Raw genomic sequence first — 22,847 nt, forward strand, 5'->3', positions numbered from 1 at the left:
GACCTGATATAATGTGACGTTTGTTTTGGTATTTCAGTTTTGCAACTTTGTGTCATTAAATCCCACATGTACTATAACAGTATCTGTCTATGGATTTTAGTTGATGGCTTCAGGAAGTAGCATAGTGATATCCTTTACTTTTGCACCCGGATAGCATAGGTTTCTAATCCCTGGCAAGAAGATGTTCCTTAACATTGAGCTTCCAATGATGAGCGCAGGTCAGATCCCCCCGCTACCGTATCTCCGATCAGCGACAGGCGCCGCAGAAATCGGCTGGGGAGAAGGCCGCATCAGTGTAGAAGCTACAGCAACTGCATACCCGGTGTCTGTATGCCCTGAGGAAGACAGCGGGGACAGTGGCTCAAAATTATTTGAGTGTTTAATATCACAACGCTGCGAGAAAAAAACAGAACACTGGGGTGCGGGTCTCTTCCTCCACCTCAAACCAATCACACTACATTCACGCCTGCCTGGGGTAGAGCTGATATCATCCAACTTTTGGCTAGGTTCAAAAGGCGGTAAGGTGGGGAAATGCTCAAGATCCATAAAAGTTCCGTTACAGTCGTCTCTTTGAAAAAAGGCATCAACAAATGCGGTTAAACATGAGGCTTCCTTATTTAAAATGAAACACTCTTCCAGATGTTTAATTTCCTCAAGTAAAGTAATGATCCTCTTCTTGGCAGCATTTATTTCGTGGCATTTGACACAGATTAAGTTTTCAGAAAAGTCCTTCACTGGGATGACATGAACATGTCACATACATTGCATTTAATGGCCTTAAGGAGTTTTCACTGCTTTGTGTAGAAACAGAACACCCTTTACTCAATTCAGCCATTTTGCTTACCAGAATGGGAATAATTATGTTAACCCCTCTTAAAACTTCTTATGGGCAGGTGGGACGGTAGCGTCGGTAACATTCATAAAATAATCTGCCCCCTAGCTGAAAGAGGTTAAACTCACAGACATTATTTTAACAGTTTTAGAAACTTCAGAGTGTTTTATATCCAATACTACCATGCATATGCATATCCTAGCTTCTGGGCCTGAGTAACAGGCAGTTTACTTTGGGCACGTTTGTCATCCAAACTTCAAAATACTGCCCCCTACCCAAGAGAGGTTGATCTGCCCCTTTTTTCCCAATTTTTGCCTAAAATGACATACGCAAATCTAACTGCCTGTAGATCAGGACCTGAAGCAAGGATATGCATATTCTTGATACTATTTGAAAGGAAACACTTTGAAGTTTGTGGAAATGTGAAATGAATGTAGGAGAATATAACACATTAGATCTGGTAAAAGATAATACAAAGAAAAAAACATGTGTTATTTTGTATTTTTTTGTACCATCATATTTTAAATGCAAGAAAAAGGCCATAATGTATTATTCCAGCCCATGCGCAAATTGGATTTTGTCCACTAGATGGCCGCAGTTTATGTGCAAAGTTTTAGACTTTGAATGAACCATTGCATTTCTGTTCAAAATGTTGTTTCAAGACTGCCCAAATGTGCCTAATTGGTTTATTAACAACATTTCAAGTTCATAACTGTGCACTCTCCTCAAACAATAGCATGGTATTATTTCACTGTAATAGCTACAGTAAATTGGACAATGCAATTAGATTAACAAGAATTTAAGCTTTCTGCCAATATCAGATATGTCTATGTCCTGGGAAATTTTATTATTACTTACAACCTCATGCTAATCACATTAGCTTACGTTAGCTCAACCGTCCCGTGGGGGACCCACCGATCTGGATTTGTATTAGATGAAAAGTAATTATATTATGGTTGTCACTCTAGAGAAAAATTCAGTTTATTATGTTTGGTTGGAACCAGGATCAAACATCAAGGTGTGGTCAATGGTGAGGGGAAGGAGAGAGAGGGGGAGAGAGAAATTGAGCAATAGAGGGAAAGAGAGGAATGGGGTTGAAAATGGTCAAATGTTAATTTATTTATCATGTGGATATTATTTCCTGCCCCCCTCCTATAGGGTTGTGGAGAAGAGCAGAAGAAACCAAGATGGCTCGGTTAGTGGGGGGAGCCGGACTATCCGCCACTTCCGCTCCAGCTCAGTGCCCATCCCCCTGGCTATGGAGAACTTGGTACATTCCAGCCCTGGACCATCCATCAAAACAGCCCTGCAGCAGGTGGCCTATAACAACGAGGATGGGGGAGGAGGGGGGGGGCTGGCGTCACCACGGAAACAGCCTCCCCCCAAACCCAAGCGGGACCCCAACACTCGTTTGAGTGCGTCGTACGAGGCGGTCAGTGCCGGACTGACCCTGGGACCCTCGAGAGAGAGTCCCACCCCCGAGAGCTGCGGGTCGCCTGCAGGGAGTCCCCCAAAAACACAGCTGTCACCTACGGATGGTACACACAATTTTGACATACTTCTCAACTATCATTACCTCAGCCGTTATGTACCCCAAAACACTGCTATCTCCTACGGATAGTGCATATATGCACCACAACACCCCAACTATTATAACCTAAGCTTCTTTGAACCCCAAAACACAGCTGTCAGTGGAACTGTTGTGAACTGCTTCTCCTCTCATCTCTCCCCAGCTCTGTCCAAGCCGCGGCCCCACAGTGATGACTACACCACCATGAGGAAGGTGCCTCCTCCCAAGCCCAAGAGGAGCCCAAACACCAAGCTCACGGGCTCCTACGAAGAGATCAACGCTGCCGGCATTAACCTCCTCCAGCTACGCCCTGCCGACGTCAAACTGGCCCTGCTGTCCCGCGCTGGGGGACTGGGGGGGGTGATGCGGCACACAGCGTCTGTGGATGGCACACCGGGGGTGACACTGAGCCTGCACCATGACCAAGATGAGGAGGATGTGTACATAGAGATGGTGGGGGCTCATGCCAGGAGTTACAGTCTGGGAGGGGGCCACCAGGACCCCCCCGACAGCCCCCAGCAGGGAGATGCCGAGGCCGTCTACGAGGAGATGAAGTACTTCCTGCCCGAGGAGGTGGGACTTCCGGTGGGAAGCACGGTTGCCATGGCGACGGCCGCTGGGAAGTTGGAGGTGTTAGGGTTGATGTTAGGGGGGTTAGGGTTGGGCTTGTCTCCCTCTCAGAGTGGGGAGGGGAAGAGGGCAGGGCTGGGGGGTCTAGCCACCACTATGGAGGCCCAAACATCCGCCATCGGAGGAGCCAGCAATATCCCTGCACCCTTCCCCAACCTGCTCCCACACCGCCCCCCTCTCCTGGTGTTCCCCCCCTCCCCCGTCACCTGCTCCCCTGCGTCTGATGAGTCGCCCCTCACCCCTTTGGAGGTGAAGAAGCTGCCTGTGTTTGAAACCAACCTGAACTACATCGGCCCAGACAGCCCCCTCTCCCCCCAGTACTCCCGCCAGCGTGCTGACTCCTCCCCCTCTCTCTCCGTCCTCCTCCCAGACAAGCCCACTCCTCCTCTCACCCCTCCTCCTCCTCCTCCCCCCAATGCCCTGCCTCCCCCCTACCGCCCCCCCTCCCACTTTCCTTTCCCCCCAGAGTCCAGCATCCTCTCCCTTACCCGGGCTGCTTCCGTCACGGGAGGTGGCAGCTCGGACTCTCCCAAACCCTCCTACTCCTCCTCCTCTCATAGGGCTGGAGGAGAGAAGCCCCCTCCCTACTCTCCGGCCAAGTCCACCCGTCCAGAGCCACGCCGTTCCCACTCCTGCTCCTCCTCGCCCCTGCTGTTCAACCCAGCCAACGGGAGACCCCTGACCAGTCCTCAGCCAGCCCTGGATGAGCTCAACACCCTGTTCAGCTCTGGACGCAGCCTACTCAAGAAGACCACTACAGGACGCAAGATGAGGGAGGGAGGTGAGTCACAATGTAACACACACACACACCCTCAAGGTCTTTCCATTGCTTCTCACACTTCTCCTGAGCCTAAAAAGTAGCTACATAACTAAGAGTGTATCCCAACAGTTATTTAACAGCGAGAAGCTCTCCCTGTCCCTCCCTCCTCTCTGGTGTCCTGGCGTTAACCTTTGTTTTTCATTAAAGATGCTCCATCACTCAGATTTATGAGGCAGCATTGGGCCGACCCTGACCACGCCTGGACACTGCCTCCACCGTAGGGGAGGGAAAGGGGAGGAGGGCAGACCGATTACCTCTCTATCTGATCCCTCACACACTGTCTCATACACATACATTGACCTGAATGGGGATGCCTGTTATAGTTATTATTTCTCTGTGGTCACGTGATTACTTCCGGTAGTGGTCTACATTAGGGCCCTAACCCTTCATCTGTCCAGTGAAACCCCTGGCGTCATGGAAAGAGTCTGCATGCCAGAGGAGGCTGGTAGTCAGGGTCTTGACCGCTGTGTTATTTTGAGGGGTGATGGCGGGGGGGATCTGAGAACGGGAGATGCTGCTGGGCTTAACGGGACAGCCTGCTTCCGTTCCCTCCCCGGCGCTAAACAGTTATCCGTGACACCCGATGCTCCGGGGTGGCCCGCGGATTAGGGGAAGTATCCCAGCCATGCCTGTGACGAGCAGCCTGCTTCTCCTGTGGGATACGGGAATGCTGCAGGAATGCCATGGGGAAAGGGCAGGTGGCGACACGGCATTCCCCCCCAAAAATTCTGTCACAGGAAAAGCATTCCCTTTGATTTATGCACACACTCACACACAATTATACAAACACATACCATTCTTTCATTTACATTTTCACTCAATCACACACATAAAAAACCCTGTTCATCTCTCTCTCTCTCTCTCTCTCTCTCTCTCTCTCTCTCTCTCTCTCTCTCTCTCTCTCTCTCTCTCTCTCTCTCTCTCTCACATACTCAAATACTCACATACTCAAATACTCTCACACACACTCACACACACACACACACACACACACACACACACACACACACACACACACACACACACACACACACACACACACACACACACACACACACACACACACACACACACATAGTGACTCCTGTTGATATTTAGTCCTCTTGTGACCAGGAGTCAGGCATTCCTGATATGGGACGGCAGAATTCCCGTCACGCAACACATACAGACACACAAACGCAACACACACACATTCTGTCTGAGAGGGTTCTCTGAGCTGGTTGGCCTGGTAAGGGGGCAGGTGATTCAGGATTATCGTCCCAGGATTCTTGGATTTAGAAGGGGCATGGGCTTTTGGGGGACTTTTAGACAAGACTAGACTTACAGTTTAATATTAGACATTCAATTCAATGTATGGAAACAAACCTATGGCAGTAACATTGTAATGTGTGTGTGTGTGTGTGTGTGTGTGTGTGTGTGTGTGTGTGTGTGTGTGTGTGTGTGTGTGTGTGTGTGTGTGTGTGTGTGTGTGTGTGTGTGTGTGTGTGTGTGTGCATGTGCGTGTGTGTGTGTGTGTGTGCCTCCTCCCAGGGTTCAACTCCAACATCAACCTGCCAGGTAGAGAGGAGCACCCGGGCTCCACCCCCACCTCCTCGTGTCCGCAGCTACAGGACAAGAACGCCAACAACCACGCCCCCCCCTCCCCAAGCCCCACTCCCATTGAGAACGGCAACCGGCTGTCCAACGGTAAGAGCCAATGTAGGTGTTGGGGTCAGGTGAAGCGGTGAACGATAGGGGGTAAAGAGATAGGGTGAGAAGAGAAAAGAGGAAACGATCCCAATGATTCCTTTGGTTCCTCCTCGTCTCTTCTCCTCTCTCCGTCATGATCACTGAGGGCTGATACCAATATGACTTCTGTCACCTACATTAGCCAGCAAGGTCACATCAGTGATCCCACAGGGACATAAAGGGGACACTTAAAGACTATTGGGACATGACCACCAGTCTTTTTCAGGATGTGTAGTAGCGTATTAAATCACATATATCTTACGTTATTGCATATTGCTTCAATCACATATGGCCATATCAGGCCTCTCAGACTGGTGATAACCATGAAGAAGTGATGAGGAGAGGAATCTGTTAAAAATACTATTGGGATATGACCCGGGGGGTTGAGGGGTGTAGAAGGTAAGAGACCATAGACATACATAGGATATGATGAGTAGGAGGTCTAGGCCATTCTAGACACTAACTCAGGAGTTCTGAGTGTGATGAAGCCACCAGCCCACCTGGAGTCTGTAATGGAGGGAGTATGAAGAGAGAGAGATTTATGGTTGTGAGTTCTGGGGTCCGCTCACCAACTAAGAATTCACAAAATGGGACATTGCATGCAGAATTCTGCCCCCCAAAAATCCTCTGTGTACAATGTTAAACACCAAATAATGCATGCAGAGCAGAATTTGTTCGATACCTGCTAATGATCCATAACAAAGCCATCACCTACAGAGAGATGAACCTGGAGAAGAGTCCCCTAAGCAAGCTGGTCCTGGAACAGCAACACAATTAGACCCAACCAAATCATGAGAAAAAATATATATAATTACGAGACACATTGGAAAAGAATATATATATTTTTTAAGCAAACTAGAATGCTATTTGGCCCTAAACAGAGAGTAAACAGTGACAGAATAGCTGACCACTGTGACTGACCCAAAACTAAGGAATGCTTTGACTATGTACAGACTCAGCCTTGCTATTGAGAGACTCCGCCGTAGGCAGACCTGGCTCTCAAGAGATGCTATATGCACACTGCCCACAAAATGAAGTGGAAACTGAGCTGCACTTCCTAACTTCCTGCCAATGTATGACCATATTAAAGACACATATTTCCTTCCGATTACACAGACCCACAAATAACTTAAAAAATAAACCCAATTTTGATAAACTCCCATATCTATTGGGTGAAATACCACAGTGTGCCATCACAGCAGCAATAGTTGTAACCTTTTGCCACAAGAAAAGGGCAACCAGTGAAGAACAAACACCATTGTAAATACAACCCATATTTATGTTTATTTATTTCCCCTTTTGCACTTTAACTATTTGCACATCGTTACAACACTGTAGATAGATGTAATATGACATTTAAAATGTCTGTAATCCTTTGGAATTTATGTGTAATGTTTACTGTTCATTTTTTATTGTTTATTTCACTTTTGTTTATTATCTATTTTCCTTGCTTTGGCAATGTAAACATATGTTTCCCATGCCAATAAAGCCCTTTGAATTTAAATTGAGTGAGTGAGTGAGTGAGTGAGTGAGTGAGTGAGTGAGTGAGTGAGTGAGTGAGTGAGTGAGTGAGTGAGTGAGTGAGTGAGTGAGTGAGTGAGTGAGTGAGTGAGTGAGTGAGTGAGTGAGTGAGTGAGTGAGTGAGTGAGTGAGTGAGTGAGTGAGTGAGTGAGTGAGTGAGTGAGTGAGTGAGTGAGTGAGTGAAAAGGCAGGAGGGAGAGGGGTGAAAGGAGAGGGTGAGAGGAGCGATAGTGTGGATGCCGGGGGATGAAGAATGAAAGACAGACAGAGAGACAGACAGAGATGAAGGGAGGAGATAGATACAAGAGAATAGACAGGAAGTATTAAAGGGGTTGACCCAGAAACTGAGAGGGATTCAGTATTACAGTGCAAGTCTAGAGTGACAGAGTACTTACCTCCCCTCCACTGCAAGGCTTTCCCTTCCTCAGGTACTCTGTTTATCCATCTCTCCACTTCTGTCTTTCAAAGTGGCTCCACTGGCTGATATCTTTCCCTCGTGTGTGTGTGTGTGTGTGTGTGCTTTTCGTTTGTTTGTGTGTGTGTGTACTTGTTTTCTGTTCAGGGTCAATGGAAGATGAGGGTCACACCAAGACATACTCTTCCAGCTCATCGTCTCTGCACAGGCATATGGACAGCCATCACACTCAGGTAAATACACACACACACACACATACAGGCACAGCCACTCTGTCGGTGAGACTGTGTTGGTGGTTCCAGTAGCCCTGGCCCTCTGTTGTGTTACCTTATTTAGACCAAATAGTCTTTTTAGAGTTGAATCTCTATGAATATGCTGGCATTACAGCACTGTCCTTTCATTGTGGAGAGTGAAACTGGCCTGCCACACACACACACACACACACACACACACACACACACACACACACACACACACACACACACACACACACACACACACACACACACACACACACACACACACACACACACACACACACAAGGATGTGTGTCAGGCCCGCTCGTCTGTTTTGGGTGATGTTATTTTTTCATTAAGACTAACAGTAGCAGTATTGAACGCTACTTTTCACTTGTGACGTGATCTTCCCCTAGTTCCCAAGACACTCAATGCTTGTGGTGTATGGTTACAGGACTGGATTTCATCCTCCCCCCATCACAAGGTCCCATGACTGCGTCATATAAGGCCGATCAAGGTCAAATGACCAAGTTGAAACCATGAAGCTCCTTGACACACACAGAGTACATTTCAGTTGATAAACACACAAACACCCACACACACTTGCGCTGTGAGCCTTAATAATTAAAGTAGGGCATGAAATATTCACTGGGACAGAATCAATCCTACTGCGAGAGACGTTTGCAACACCAATAACACCTCGGCAGCAAAAGAGACACAACCCTATACCCTGACACCAGATCCTGAACTAACTCTCTTCTCTACCACCACAACTATCCCAAACCAGTTCTCTTAACACACACACACACACACACACACACACACACACACACACACACACACACACACACACACACACACACACACACACACACACACACACACACACACACACACACACACACACACACACACACACAAACACCACCACCACCACAAACTAGTAGAGGATACATGTGTTTTTCCTGACAATGTAAACCTGACCAGGGCCCAGAGATTTTCCTGGTCAGGTTACATGTTCAGGAAAAACTCCTGGCTACACATAACCCTAATCACTGTAACTGTCCTCTCTGACTGACTTCTCACAAAGGTCAAATCCATAGGCTGGTGTAGAGCAGGTCTCAAGTCATAATGACAAGATTTCAATTTAATATAATGGACATCGGTTAAAACCGACCAATATTTCCTCTGGTTTATCCTGACATTATCTATCTCAACCTGTCCTCAACCTGTCATCATTAGGAGATTCCAGGATGTAACCGCTCCCCATAATCCACATTGTTAAAACACAGGGAAAATCATTCTTCATAATTATTGATTGGATCTGATAGGGATTCAAATGTGAGTTAAGATGAGGAGCGTGTAGCTACAGTAGGAAGCGAACAAGAACATTCCTATCAGCGTTCCGACCGGCTCAGGTGACAGTATTCCCTTGAGATTCCCGGGAATGCCGAGGAGGCACACGATGTTCCCGGTTAGTTAATGGAGTATGGGTGCTCTATCAATCAAATTTCAATCAATCAAATGTATTTAGAAAGCCCTTTTTACATCAGCAGAAGCTATACAGAAACCCAGCCTAAAACCCCAAACAGCAAGCAATGCTGTTGCTTATAGAGACACACACAGAGGGAGTGCTCCTGAAAAGGCTGGAAGACGCCCTCTGTCTTGTGTGAGAGAGGGATGCGAGTTTTGTGTGGCCGAGAGGCAGGTTGATCACTGAGTAGTTCTATGGAGCTCCTTAGTGTCACGACTTCCGCCGAAGTTGGTCCCTCTCCTTGTTCGGGCGGCGTTCGGCGGTCGAAGTCACCGACCTTCTAGCCATCGCTGATCCACTTTTCATTTTCCAAGACAAAGCGTCTTGTCTTCCATCACACCTGGTTCCAATTCCATCAATTACTTGTTGTGTATTTAACCCTCTGTTCCCCCCCATGTCCTTGTCGGTAATTGTTTCTTGTAGTGCTTATGCACGGTATGCTGGTGATTACCGGGTTTTGTTTGACCCATTTATTGTATTGTTCTGTTGACGGTGGTTTATGGATATTAAGCGACACTGTTGTAAATCAGTTTTCGCTCTCCTGCGCCACACTTAGTGTGTAGTGTTAAAGATTGATGTTCCAGCACATTCTGTTAAAACAGCTGTTCAAACAATAACAAGGAAAAGCTCCCCGCCCATGTTTTGGTAAAAAGCTGAGGGATGGGCTGGAGAAATGCAACCACTCTATAATTCATGGACATAGCTATGGATCCAAGGACTGACCATCCATGATATCAACATTATACTTTTAACCATGTTTGTTTACATTTAATTTGTTTATAAACATTGGAGTAAAACAAGCTTATATTTTGGGTTCTGATGGGTTACGACAGTTGACCTAAGCTCATGAGACATTTATTTACAAGTTATATTCTTCAAGAATCAATGGGTACATATCATTCAGTCCAAAAATGGATGTAGCAACTGCAGATTGCCCCTTTAAGGACAGGCCCAGGTATTCTTACTCTGGCTTAGAACAGCTCCTGACAGAGTAGCACTCTCTAGACAGGTTCATTCTGGAAGTACTCTCTTTCACTCTCTAAGTTACTCTCTGGTGTCTCTAAACATGTGTTCTTTCCTTCTCTGAACTTTTAACGTCTCCCTTACATGGTATCGTGTGGAATATGCATTCCTTTTTTTATGACTGGAATATGCCATGGTACGAATCCACTGAAGCATTCCATGACACCAGCATGTGATAGTCAAAGAACACGGTATGGATTCAGGGTATGTCAGGTGCCATGCAGTGCTTATTGCTCTTATTGTATGTCCTCAATGGGTCTTTGGTCCCATTGAATCTTAACAGTTGTGTATTGGGGAATTCTGCTCTCTCTCTCTCTCTCTCTCTCTCTCTCTCTCTCTCTCTCTCTCTCTCTCTCTCTCTCTCTCTCTCTCTCTCTCTCTCTCTCTCTCTCTCTCTCTCTCTCTCTCTCTCTCTCTCTCTCTCTCTCTCTCTCTCTCTCCGTCCTCCGTACTAAAGGATATGGCTGTCTTTCTCTCTTTATCTTCTTCCAGAGGGGTCATCTCAACTTCTCGCCCTTCGGTGCGGGGGCTGCACTCTAAGGCAAGGCGGGCGCCGGAGCACCCCTCACATTAGGGACGGGGTGAGTGTGGTTGACCGTATCATACCCTAGCTCGATGCTCTCCCTCCCTTCCACACTTCCTCTTCTTGTTCAATCCACTTCCTGTAACCTGTCACCCTGCTCCTAGGAGAAGTTACCCCTAACCACAGATCTAGGATCAGATTGTCATCCCTGTAATCCTAAACTTAACCATTAGGAGGGGAAAACTGATCTTGGATCCGCGTGTATAAGAGGCAACTTCATCCTACTCCCTTCCACTCATCGCTCAGAAAGGAAACTGCAGCTCTGGGTTTGACTCTGTGCTCCACTCTCTTGTCTGACATTCAGCTAAGGGGTGGGGGGAGTGATCCCTAGTTAAACCCCTAACCCTCAGTCACCTACTACAGGTTGTTCATCTGAAAGGATTGGACAGGTATACGCAATATGGCGAAAACTCCACCAAGCCAATAGGAGGGAAAGCTAAAGCAATAACTGTATTGTTCATTCCATGAAATGTCTATGGGGGAGGGGGTAAGTTATTACTTATGTTTTAGGCCATGAATTAGAGAAGGAAGTGTGTAGAGTCAGGTGGAAAGATGAGCTGGAGTCACACAGTGTGCAGTACAGAAGTGTGCAGAGAAGTGGCCCGTAGTGGGTAAAGTGTATAGGGTAAGTCAGGAAAGGGCAGTGAGAGAGTTAATGGTATACATGCTCCCAGTTGGTGAGGTGGGGTTAGATTGTTAGGTGGTAGAGGTAAATGGCTAGCGTTAAGTAGAGTTTAGATGAGGTAGTTTGTCAGTGAGTGGTTCTCTCCTATGGAGCAGCTCAATGAGAGTTGGGGTGTAAACCAACCTGTCGTACGGCTCAGTGGAGTGACCCCGGGCTAACCTCAATATAAGTAGCTTAGGGAGCTGCCTCCACATAATCACAGCCTGGACAGGCCCCACTCAAAGATGGACATGTTTGGAGAACGTTAATCATATGTTTGGGTGCAGACCTTGGTTCTCAGCTTCTCTGTCAGACGTCCTTGGGTGAGGGATGCTCTTGGAGGTTGTCCTTGGACCACACACACGCATAAACAGGCACACAGGCACACACGCACGTGCACACACGCGCACACACACAGAGACAAACACACAGAGACAAACACACATACACTCATTCACAACAGTGTGCTAAAAGTGGGTGTATATTCATGTCGACGTCTGGTATCTTCTCAAACAAAAGAGAGCTGCAGTTTTTTTACACAGTTTTTTTCTCTGCTCATCTGCTGGATTGTTTATGTTTATAATTCATGTTTATAATGCATGGTGCCCATCCCCTTTTCCTTCACAGTGGGATTCATCAAGCAATTAATTTTCTTTGACTATGATTGAAAAACAATTGTTGAAAGGATCGGCGTAGATTATTTAATGAAGGAAATTGCTTGTGATTGCTACATTGCTTCCATATGATGGAGGTGATATGGAGGACCTTGACCTATATCTGCGTCTCTTTGATAACCCTTGATTTCTGTTTCAGTCAAGAAAAAATGTAAAAGTTTGCTGAAATTCACGCAAATGAGTGCCAAGATGGATGTAGGGCGACTATGGAAAAATGCATTGTGATTGAGAATGTAGTTTTACTGTATATCTCAAAAGACAGCCTAGCATTGTTCCCGGGATCATGAAACATCCATAGTGAATTTCCATTCAACATTAAAATGTAACAGAGAATGGTACACCACAGTCCCATAGTTATAGATTAAAGTAACTCCTATATCCTCCATGAATGTCCCTCAGGGCACCTGCTGTCTTTGTAACAACACAACAAACGATGCATTCAGCATTGCCCTGAAAAAGCCCTTCATTTTAAACCTTGGGAACTCATTATTCTTATGATAAGTTAACTGGTGTTGAAAACTCAATAGGGACTGAAGTGACTTCATTCTCCGTCCCTATCTAATCAGGCCTGCCTCTCTGGATGGTTGGAACCCGGTCCCAGTTCCATTATGATGAGTTCATTGAAGAGGTGCGAAAGACTCCGCGACCCAGAATCCCATTCTATTAGCCACATTCCAAACTGTGTTTATGTGGGATTAGTAGATCAGGAGAGCGGGGAAAGAGAAGGAGGGATGAATGGGGAAGAGAGGGAAGAGGGGGATGGATAGCTTTTAATTGGCAATGAACGGGTGTGCTTTAGTGCATGTAGACAGTGGTGCTCTGCACTGATCTCATGAGGAAACACATGATTGTTTGTTTGTTTTCTCCCATTGGTCAGTTCAGTAGAGTGACTGCTGAAGGACCCAATTGTGCCACAATGCCAGAGGGAGGCGAGAAAGGGATTAGGGGGCACCCAAAGGGTTCTCTGGTTCTTCTCCTAAGGCATGGAAAGGGACAGAAACGAGGGGAGGAAGAATAGAGAGAGGGATAAAGAGAGTGATTGAAAGAGGTATGTAGAGGACGGGGCTGGGCGGAAAGGCGTGAGAGCTTGTCTCCCCACATCCAATCCACTCAGGATAATCCCAGTCTTACATGAGAGTGTGTGTACACAATGTGACATACGTGTTTGTGTTGTTTGTCTGTGTATGTTCGTGTGTATATGCAGGTCTGGTGTTGTTGACCTGTCGCACACAGAGCCTTCTCAGAATTGAAGCGTGTGTGTGATTTTGTCCTGCTGGGTTCCCTGAAATCTCTCTTTTTCCCTAAGCCATGCGTGTGGAGCAGGGAGGCCACACATCTAGGTCATTAGCGGTCACTCCTTCTTTCTCGTGCTTTCTCTCTTGTGGGTATGTGTGTGTAATTTAGAGAGAATATCAGCAAGGTCCTTATCTTTTCCTTTATTAAGATTATTACTCCGGGACACAGTCTGTGTGTGGGTCAGTGGCGGTCAGTGCCATTTATGATGAGGGAGGACAATTGTTTTTTTCATGAGCATGGCCTTATTTCTATTACAGCATGTTGGATGACTTTAATTCATATTCCATTCACCCAGTTCAATGTAACATCGATAGGTTTAGGCTACTACATGATACTCAAATTTCCCCTATACCCATCATGAGTTTGCTACAACCTAGCGGAAGACTGAAAGTTGACAGTGTAGGTGCACACAGGTCTAGAGAAAAATTTGAGATAACAGACAGTGACACATGGACAGACTGGGACACATTCAATATCGCCTTGCACACTCTTGCCTGCATCTAGCTTATCTAGGGTGTAATCATTAGTCCAACAGTTGTAAACAAGAGTTTCTATCGGACACATTCAGGTATTTTTATCCCCGTTTCATTTGCTTCCGTTTAAGAAATGTTTTTCTCCAGAATCAGTGGAATGAATCAAGCATAAACACAGTTCACTTTCATAAGCAGCAACGTTGTATTCCTTCTCTCGTCCATGCACTCTCTTCCTCTTACCTTATCCCTTTGTTTGTGGACTTCAATGAACAACACATCAGCTGTATGCGACCAGGCGAAAAAAACTTTCCAAACCAAACCATGTCATAACTGCTACACACAGCCTACATAGTTGTCCACATATTACAGTAGCTAAAGTAAAATCCTAGTCAACATAGCTAATAGAACTAATGCGTTAGTAATTTTCTTTCTCTCTCTTTGAGTCTACTACTCCACATTTTATTGCACTGCATTTTTCTACCACATTTTATGCACTGCAGTGCTAGCTAGCTGTAGTTTATACATTTAGTACTAGATTTATTATCTGATCCTTTGATTGGGTGTCAGTTCATGCTACAAGAGCTCTGATAGGTTGGAGGACATCCTCCGGATGTTGTCATAATTACTATGTTTGTCTATGGAACTGACTCTTGAGTTGCGCAGAGGCCTACGGCACTGATCAGTGCTAGAGTCGTCACCACAGATCCAGGTTCGATCCCGGGCTGTGTCGCAGCCGGCCGCGACCGGGAGACCCATGAGGCGGCACACAATTGGCTCAGTGTCGTCCGGGTTAGGGGAGGGTTTGGCCGGCTGGAATGTCCTTGTCCCATAATGCTCTTGCGACTCCTTGAGTGTGCTGGGCGCATGCACGCTGACTTCGGTCGTCAGCTGTACTGTGTTTCCTCCGACTCATTGGTGCGGCTTGCTTCCGGGTTAATCGAGCAGTGTGTCAAGAAGCAGTGCGGCTTGGCGGGGTCGTGTTTCGTAGGACGCATGGATCTCGACCTTCGCCTCTCCCGAGTCCGTACGGGAGTTGCAGCGATGGAACAAGACTGTGACTACCAATTGGATATCATGAAATTGAGGAATTTAAAAAATAATAATAATAACTATGGAACGGGCTGAGAACCAAGAGCATCCAAGGTTTTGTATTGAAGTCAATGTACCAAGAGGAGGACGGAAGCTAGCTGTCCTCCGGCTACACTACGTTGCTACCCTACAGGGTGCTGTTGAGGCTACTGGAGACCTTCATTGCAAAACAGTGTGTTTTAATCAATTATTTGGTGACATGTGAAAATATTTAGTAAAGTTTTATCTAAAAAGGATAACTTTTTCAATGTTTCACTTTTTTTTTATTCACGGAGGAGGATGGTCCTCCCCTTCCCCCACTGAGGAGTCTCCACTGGTGTGGGTGGGTACATGTCCCGCCTGTGGACTATAGATTTGAATCCAGACAGATTTTGTGCATAGCTGTATTTATGTTATTTTGTCTCTGTCGTGTAATGCTTTGAACATAGCAGTATAGTATACAGTTGAAGTAGGAAGTTCACATACACTTAGGTTGGAGTCATTAAAACTCGTTTTTCAACCACTCCACAAATTTCTTGTTAGCAAACTATAGTTTTGGCAAGTCTGTTAGGACATCTACTTTGTGCATGACACAAATCATTTTTCCAACAATTGTTTACAGACAGATGATTTCACTTTTAAGTCACTGTATCACAATTCCAGTGGGTCAGAAGATTACATTACGTCAACTGTGCCTTTAAAAATTCCAGACAATTCCAGAAAATTATGTCATGGCTTTAGAAGCTTCTGATAGGCCAAGTAAATTATTTGAGTCAATTGGAGGTGTACCTGTGGATGTATTTCAAAGATTACCTTCAAACTCAGTGCCTCTTTGCCTGACATCATAGGAAAATCAAAATAAATGAGCCAAGACCTCAGAAAAAAAATTGTGGACCTCCACAAGTCTTGTCCATCCTTGGGAGCAATTTCCAAATGCCTGAAGGTACCACGTTCATCTGTTCAAACAATAGTACGCAACTATAAACACCATGGGACCATGCAGCCATCAAACCGCTCAGGAAGGAGACGTGTTCTGTCTCCTAGAGATGAACGTACTTTGGTGCGAAAAGTGCAAATCAATCCAAGAACAACAGCAAAGGACCCTGTGAAGATGCTGGAGGAAACAGGTACAAAAGTATCTATATCCACAGTAAAACGAGTCCTATATTGACATAACCTGAAAGGCCGCTCAGCAAGGAAGAAGCCACTGCTCCAAAACAGCCATAAAAAAGCCAGACTACGGTTTGCAACTGCACATGGGGACAAAGATCGTACTATTTGGAGAAATGTCCTCTGGTCTGATGAAACAAAAATAGAACTGTTTGGTCATAATGACCATTGTTATGTTTGGAGGAAAAAGTGGGAGGCTTGCAAGCCGAAGAACACCATCCCAACCGTGAAGCACGGAGGTGGTAGCATCATGTCGTGGGGGTGCTTTGCTGCAGGAGGAACTGGTGCACTTCATAAAATAGATGGCATCATGAAGACAGGATAATGATGTGGATATATTGAAGCAACATCTCAAGACATCAGTCAGGAAGTTAAAGCTTGGTCGCAAATGGGTCTTCCAAATGGACAATGACCCAAGCATACTTCCAAAGGTGTGGCAAAATGGCTTAAGAACAACAAAGTCAAGGTGTTGGAGTGGTCGTGGAGTGGTGTGGTCCCGTGTGGCTCAGTTGGTAGAGCATGGCCCTTGCAACGCCAGGGTTGTGGGTTCATTCCCCACGGGGGGACCAGGATGAATATGTATGAACTTTCCAATTTTTAAGTCGCTCTGGATAAGAGCGTCTGCTAAATGACTTAAATGTAAATGTAAATGTCGTAACAGAGCCCTGACCTCAATCCATTTGTGGGCAGAACTGAAAAAGTGTGTGCGAGCAAGGAGGCCTACAAACCTGACTCAGTTACACCAGCTCTGTCATCAGGAATGGGCCAAAATTCACCCAACTTATTGTGGGAAGCTTGTGGAAGACTACACGAAGTGTTTGACCCAAGTTAGACAATTTAAAGGAAATGCTATCAAATACTAATTGAGTGTATGTAAACTTCTGACCCACTGGTAAGGTAATGAAAAAAAGAAATGCTGAATTAAATAATTCTCTCAACTATTATTCTGACATTTCAAATTCTTAAAATAAAGTGGAGATCCTAACTGACCTTAGACATGGAATTTTTACTAATATTAAATGTCAGGAATTGTGAAAAACGGAGTTTAAATGTATTTGGCTAATGTCACGGGCCGTCGTTAAAGGAAGACCAAGGTGTAGCGTGGTAAGCGTACATTTTCGTTTATTTGAATAAATGTTGCCAACAAAACAACAAAACAAGAAACGACCGTGAAGCTTACAAGGGCTATAGTACACCCAAACAAAGACAACTTCCCACAATGACACAAGGGAAAAAGGCTGCCTAAGTATGATTACCAATCAGAGACAATGATGGACAGCTGTCCCTGTTTGCGAACCATACCCGGCCAAAACATAGAAATACACAAACCTAGAAAACAGAACATAGAATGCCCACCCCAAATCACACCCTGACCAAACCAAATAGAGATATAAAAAGTCTCTCTAAGGTCAGGGCGTGACAGTACCCCCCCCCCCCCCCCCCCCCCCCCCCCAAAGGTGCGGACTCCGGCCGCAAAACCTGAACCTATAGGGGAGGGTCTGGGTGGGCTCTATCCGCGGTGGCGGATCTGGTGCGGGACGTAGACCCCGCTCCACCTCTGGCTCACCCCACTTTGGTGGCACATCTGGTGCGGGGACCCTCGTTGCCGACCACGGACTGGGAACCCTCGTTGCGGGCCCCGGACTGGGGACCCTCGTTGCTGGCCCCGGACTGGGGACCCTCGTTGCGGGCCCCGGACTGAGGACCCTCGTTGCGGGCCCCGGACTGGCGAACCTCGTTGCGGGCCACGGACTGGGGACCCTCGTTGCGGGCCCGGACTGGCGACCCTCGTTGCGGCCCCCGGACTGGCGACCCTCGTTGCGGGCCCAGGACTGGGGACCCTCGTTGCGGGCTCCGGACCGGAAGCCGTTGCTGGAGGCTCCGGACCGGAGGCCGTGATTTTTCTAAATTCATAACATAAAACAACATAAAGCAATTATCCCTTAGTTCTAGCACAGCAAATACTTCAATAGTTTAAGCATATGTTGCAATATTTATTGATCGTAGGGGTGTTAGCAATCAGTGACAGAGTTGACAAGCCTCTGATTGAGTTGACAACTGATACTCAAAACAGATTTTTGCCTCTAGAAATATGTTTATTATAAACATTTGGAAAATTTGGAAAATTATTCATTTAAAAATCCCCAATAAGAATAACCATTCTATCAGATTTTACAGCACTGTGACGGAGTTGACGTTAGACTAAATCTTACGGAGTTGACAAATTAGTATCAATTTAGTTTTTGCTCAGTTGCTTTATGACTCTAAAACCTAATTAAATGTAACATATCTGAACCATAAATCATATTCTATCTTAATCTATAAGGATGATTGGAGTTCACAGATTATGGTTGTGACCATGGTGATTTCAGTATTGTTTGTTTAAATCAATGAAATTGTGATCCTTTGCTCTGGACAAGCACATTTCCTGGCACAGAGCCTACATGGAAATGAATAATATTTAAAATATTTTGAAAATTACAATAAAATAAAATAAATAAAATAAAATTCCCCTAAATATAAATTTTAAGCAAAAATTATGAATTTTTCCAACTATAAAAATAAAGTTTCCCTGCCGGACAATGATTTTCCCAACTTTTAAGAATCCCTGAGATACAAGCACATATAAAATGGCTAGGTAAATAAAAAACACTGTTCAACCTATTTTACTGTCTTCACTATACCCTCTCAGTTGATGTGTACTGGTCTATGTTGTACTTTCTGATTTCCCCCCATGGCTTTTCTGTTCTATCTGCTTCCCCGGTGTTTTATCCCAGTGGGAGTTGGCCACCCCTAACCTTTGATTGACAGCTGAGAATGACCACTGTTCATCCCAGATTATAATTTTATTACCATACTATTACCATATTGCTTTATACCGTCTCTCGCTAGGGGAGGAGTCATTTAAGAGAGCAAGAGAGAGAAATATAGAGATAAAAAGAGAGAGTGTGTGTGTGTGTGTTCGTGCACTTGCAGTCATGTGTACGTGTCTGTCTGAGTGTATGGGTGTGTGTTCGATTTAACATGTTTGTATGTGTGCTTGCCAGTTGTGGCGATTGATCGTTTGTCTCATTTGAAAAACAAAATTACTTCATATTCTATCAATAGAGTGAATGAGTTGTCTGTCTGTGTTGGCTGTGTGTAGGGGAATTAATTGCATCATCTTTACCATGGCTACTGTAACATCAGACTACCAGATGTGGTTGATGTCACTCATTAAGGAGTAGAGTCATAGAATCACAATCAGTCACTGTGGACTACTGAATGTGTCTATGTGAATAGCATAATGTCATTAAGTTTGTTTGTCTGTTCATGTGTCTCCATGCATCTCTATCTTGTGTGTGTGCGTGCGCACGTGCATGCGCATAAGGGCTGGGTGGTATACCGTAATTTACTATATATCTGAATTGATGCACAGACCGGTTTGAGTTTTTTGTACTTTTACTTATATAATGGTATTTCAATGTTTGGTTTGTTAAATGTGATACGCTACTTCGGTGCGTTTAATATCCATGTTTGCTACTACTAGTCATCTCTCCCTCTCCTCCTGCTGCTGCATGCCGCTAACCACACCAAGCCCTGCCCCCTCTCACTCAAGGAGAGAGCAGTTGCTTGATCAGTGAGTCACAAGCGCTTTCTTGCGGTTCACTCTCCATGGTCAGATGAAGGTAACAATGTTGGTGACATGCTGCTTTCCACAAGCGTTCTATACACAATCTTTTTGTGTGTCTTACTGTCTGCAAACTACTATCTGCTAGTTTGTCTTTTCTTAGCAAGGTGTTGCTAAAATAGTTAGTGTTAGCCGCTAATGCTAATCACTAGTTAGTTTCGAAATGTACTAAGTCAGCGCAAACGTAGCTAGCTAGCTAATGCTGCCTGGTACCAGTGCTGGTGTAGGCCTAGATAAACCTGTTTGTGCAACAGTATCTAATCTGAGAGGAATAGCTGAACCATGAATATGTTGGCTAGCTAACTAGCTACATGAAGTAAGAAAACATGTCATATAACATCTAATTAGGGTCACCTGGAAACACTGACTAACACTTTGGTTTTTACCCTGTCAGTTAATTCCTCCCTGGTTTATTAATTTGTTGTAATGTCAAACAACAATGTGTTCAAGGTGCTGCCCACTATATTCTAACTGTAGAATTAGAATAATCATTGTATTTCCATGATTCCAACAGCTAACAATTAACTAGGCCTATATTTTTTGCCCATATCATGCTACATGGCACAGTGTTGAATTTATAATAAAAGTACAGGAAATGCAGAAATTGATGAAAAAATAAAAACATGTTTTTGTTTGGAGTTGGATTGAACACGATAAATGGAGAAAACCCCATTGAAGTCACTTATAATTTATGCGTTGCCACCCTAGTGTCATGAACTACTCATACAGCATATTTAGAACTTTTATTATTCAAAGACATAAAATACCGTCAAAACTGTCTTGATATGATATTTTGTCCATATCGCCCAGCCCTAACGTGCATACGACAGTAGGACACTGTGTGCATGTCTGCTGTTCCAGTAGCCGGTGTTCCTGGCATCATGGCTCAGAATAGCCTGGCAGGGATGTGTAAATTATAGATTAGGTCACTGAGCACTGCTGGTACAGGCTATCAATATATGTGTGTGGATGTGTCTGTCAATGTGTGCGCGCATTACTGTGCATTTGTGTCTGTGTGCGTGTGTGTGTGTGGCCTGGATTCCTAGAGTGCGTCAGTGCTGTACTGTGTGCTTGGCGTAGTGCAGGGAAAATGTTGCGGTATGAGTCCCTGCTGTGGTTTTATTTAGCCGTGACGCTCTGCTCCCCTTCTGAACAAAACAGAGATGGAAAACACAGACAGGAATCGCCATCACCTCAACATCATCAGCATAGCAGCAATAGCTTAACCACAACACAGACTGGGGTTAGACCAAACAATTTTGGACACCTCTCCACTACATTGAGAACCCTTATACAGTGTTAAAGCTATATGAGGAGTTTCAGTTTCTGCCCTTAGCAACAATCAGTTGGTCGCTGGTCGGTCGCTGGCATTAAGTGGCTGTGGATGATTGGAATTCTTGTCTGATTGATCTGCCTGCGTATTGACTGGCTGGTGACTGATGACGTGCTGCACAGACACTGACGGGAGGCTGGGGGGGGTTATGGGTGAAGCAAGTGTGTGAGGGGTTGCTGCTGCATGCCACCATCCTGTCAGAGCCCATTGTCAGCTCACAAACACACACACACCTTCATCCCTGTTAGTGTTGATATATAGACTCCACAGAATCAGGATATGGAAATTATATGTCATTAAATATTATATGTCATTAAATACAGTTGATGAGCACAGGTTTATTTCCTCTGCCTCCGTTCTAACGGGCCTAGAAGGGAACTGGCCCACAGAGTGAACAGAGAGGGAATCAGCTTAATGATTATGGCTCCTTTCAGAATGATGGATCAGGCCCAGATTACTCTTGCGGTGTGACCTATTTCTCTTCAGCTGATGTGGAGGCTTGCACCAACCAGATCATGATCAGGATATGAATATGATAGATATATCAGAGGTATTCCTCCAGCTCTTATAGAGACCCATTGAGATATGAGATAAAATTCGTTTTTTTGGTCTTTCCTATCCTCCTCCTTTACCCCACTGCTGGTCATTACAGACCACTCTGCATCTTGCTCATACTCACACTGGCCAAATGTAGTGTACTGTATTGTACTCTATGCTGTCTGTTTATTGCTTTCTCTAGGATGAGATTGATAGGATATCATTAGTACATTTTTACATGATTTAATTAACCCCTCTCCGTCCGCCAGGTGATCCAGCGTCTGCGTGGATGTGGGGGGGACGAGGCCGCCGCCCTGGGGGAGTTGCTCCGCTGGCGTAGGGCGCTGTGTGAGGGGCGGGCCGACTGGAGGCACCAACAGGACGTCAACGGAACACCACAAACCCCACCCACCACACTGGTCAGGGCTAATAGGAAGTCTTCTCCATAGTGGGAGGATGTCCAACCTGGGATGTCCGACCGATGCCCACTCTCCACGCCTCACACTGCCTTTCTTGTCTGCCTCCTGCCACGCCCTCCTGCCCATGTCTGCCACCCATTCGGCGAAGGACAGGTCTGAGAGAGAGGCATTTCATTGGCTAGGACAACCCAACCCACACGAGCATAGACAGATAAAGGAGGTAGAAAGGGAATAGAGCAGCGATCAGGATCCATTCTCTCTCTCTCTCTCTCTCTCTCTCTCTCTCTCTCTCTCTCTCTCTCTCTCTCTCTCTCTCTCTCTCTCTCTCTCTCTCTCTAACAAGCTGTATGTAGGCTAACAGAGGAGAGGACTGTACATACAATAGTTGCTATGTGGAATGAGGTTTGCCTATGTGTTTTCTGTCTAGTAAATCTGGTGCACGTTCTCTCTCTATCAAAGCCTACCATGCAGTTACTGCTTACGCAACATCTCCCAGCCCAAACCCCAAAACATGGTGCTGATGTCACTCTGTGTGATGTTATATGTGTCAGGTGTGTGATGCGCACTAGGATGACACTGATCTAGGGTCTGTTTTTGTCTTTCCCCTCTGATGCTCATGGGGAAGGTAAGTTGATCCTAGATCTGTGCCT

At 45.6% G+C, this 22,847-nt stretch overlaps 1 protein-coding gene across 1 annotated transcript in view; it reads left to right on the forward strand.

Moving 5' to 3' along the window:
- The window catches only part of myo16 (myosin XVI), a 185,647-nt gene extending 163,420 nt beyond the window's left edge, over positions 1-22,227 (forward strand). Inside the window, exons 30-35 of the mRNA XM_039014219.1 lie at positions 1,991-2,301; positions 2,566-2,999; positions 3,084-3,813; positions 5,383-5,538; positions 7,664-7,749; positions 22,048-22,227. Of these exons, the coding sequence (XP_038870147.1) occupies positions 1,991-2,301; positions 2,566-2,999; positions 3,084-3,813; positions 5,383-5,538; positions 7,664-7,749; positions 22,048-22,227 (1,897 nt within the window). The remainder of the gene's footprint in view (positions 1-1,990; positions 2,302-2,565; positions 3,000-3,083; positions 3,814-5,382; positions 5,539-7,663; positions 7,750-22,047) is intronic.
- The last annotated feature ends 620 nt before the right edge of the window (positions 22,228-22,847 follow it).

This window comes from Salvelinus namaycush, chromosome 19, assembly GCF_016432855.1.
Source record: "Salvelinus namaycush isolate Seneca chromosome 19, SaNama_1.0, whole genome shotgun sequence".
In the NCBI taxonomy this organism is placed as follows: domain Eukaryota; kingdom Metazoa; phylum Chordata; class Actinopteri; order Salmoniformes; family Salmonidae; genus Salvelinus; species Salvelinus namaycush.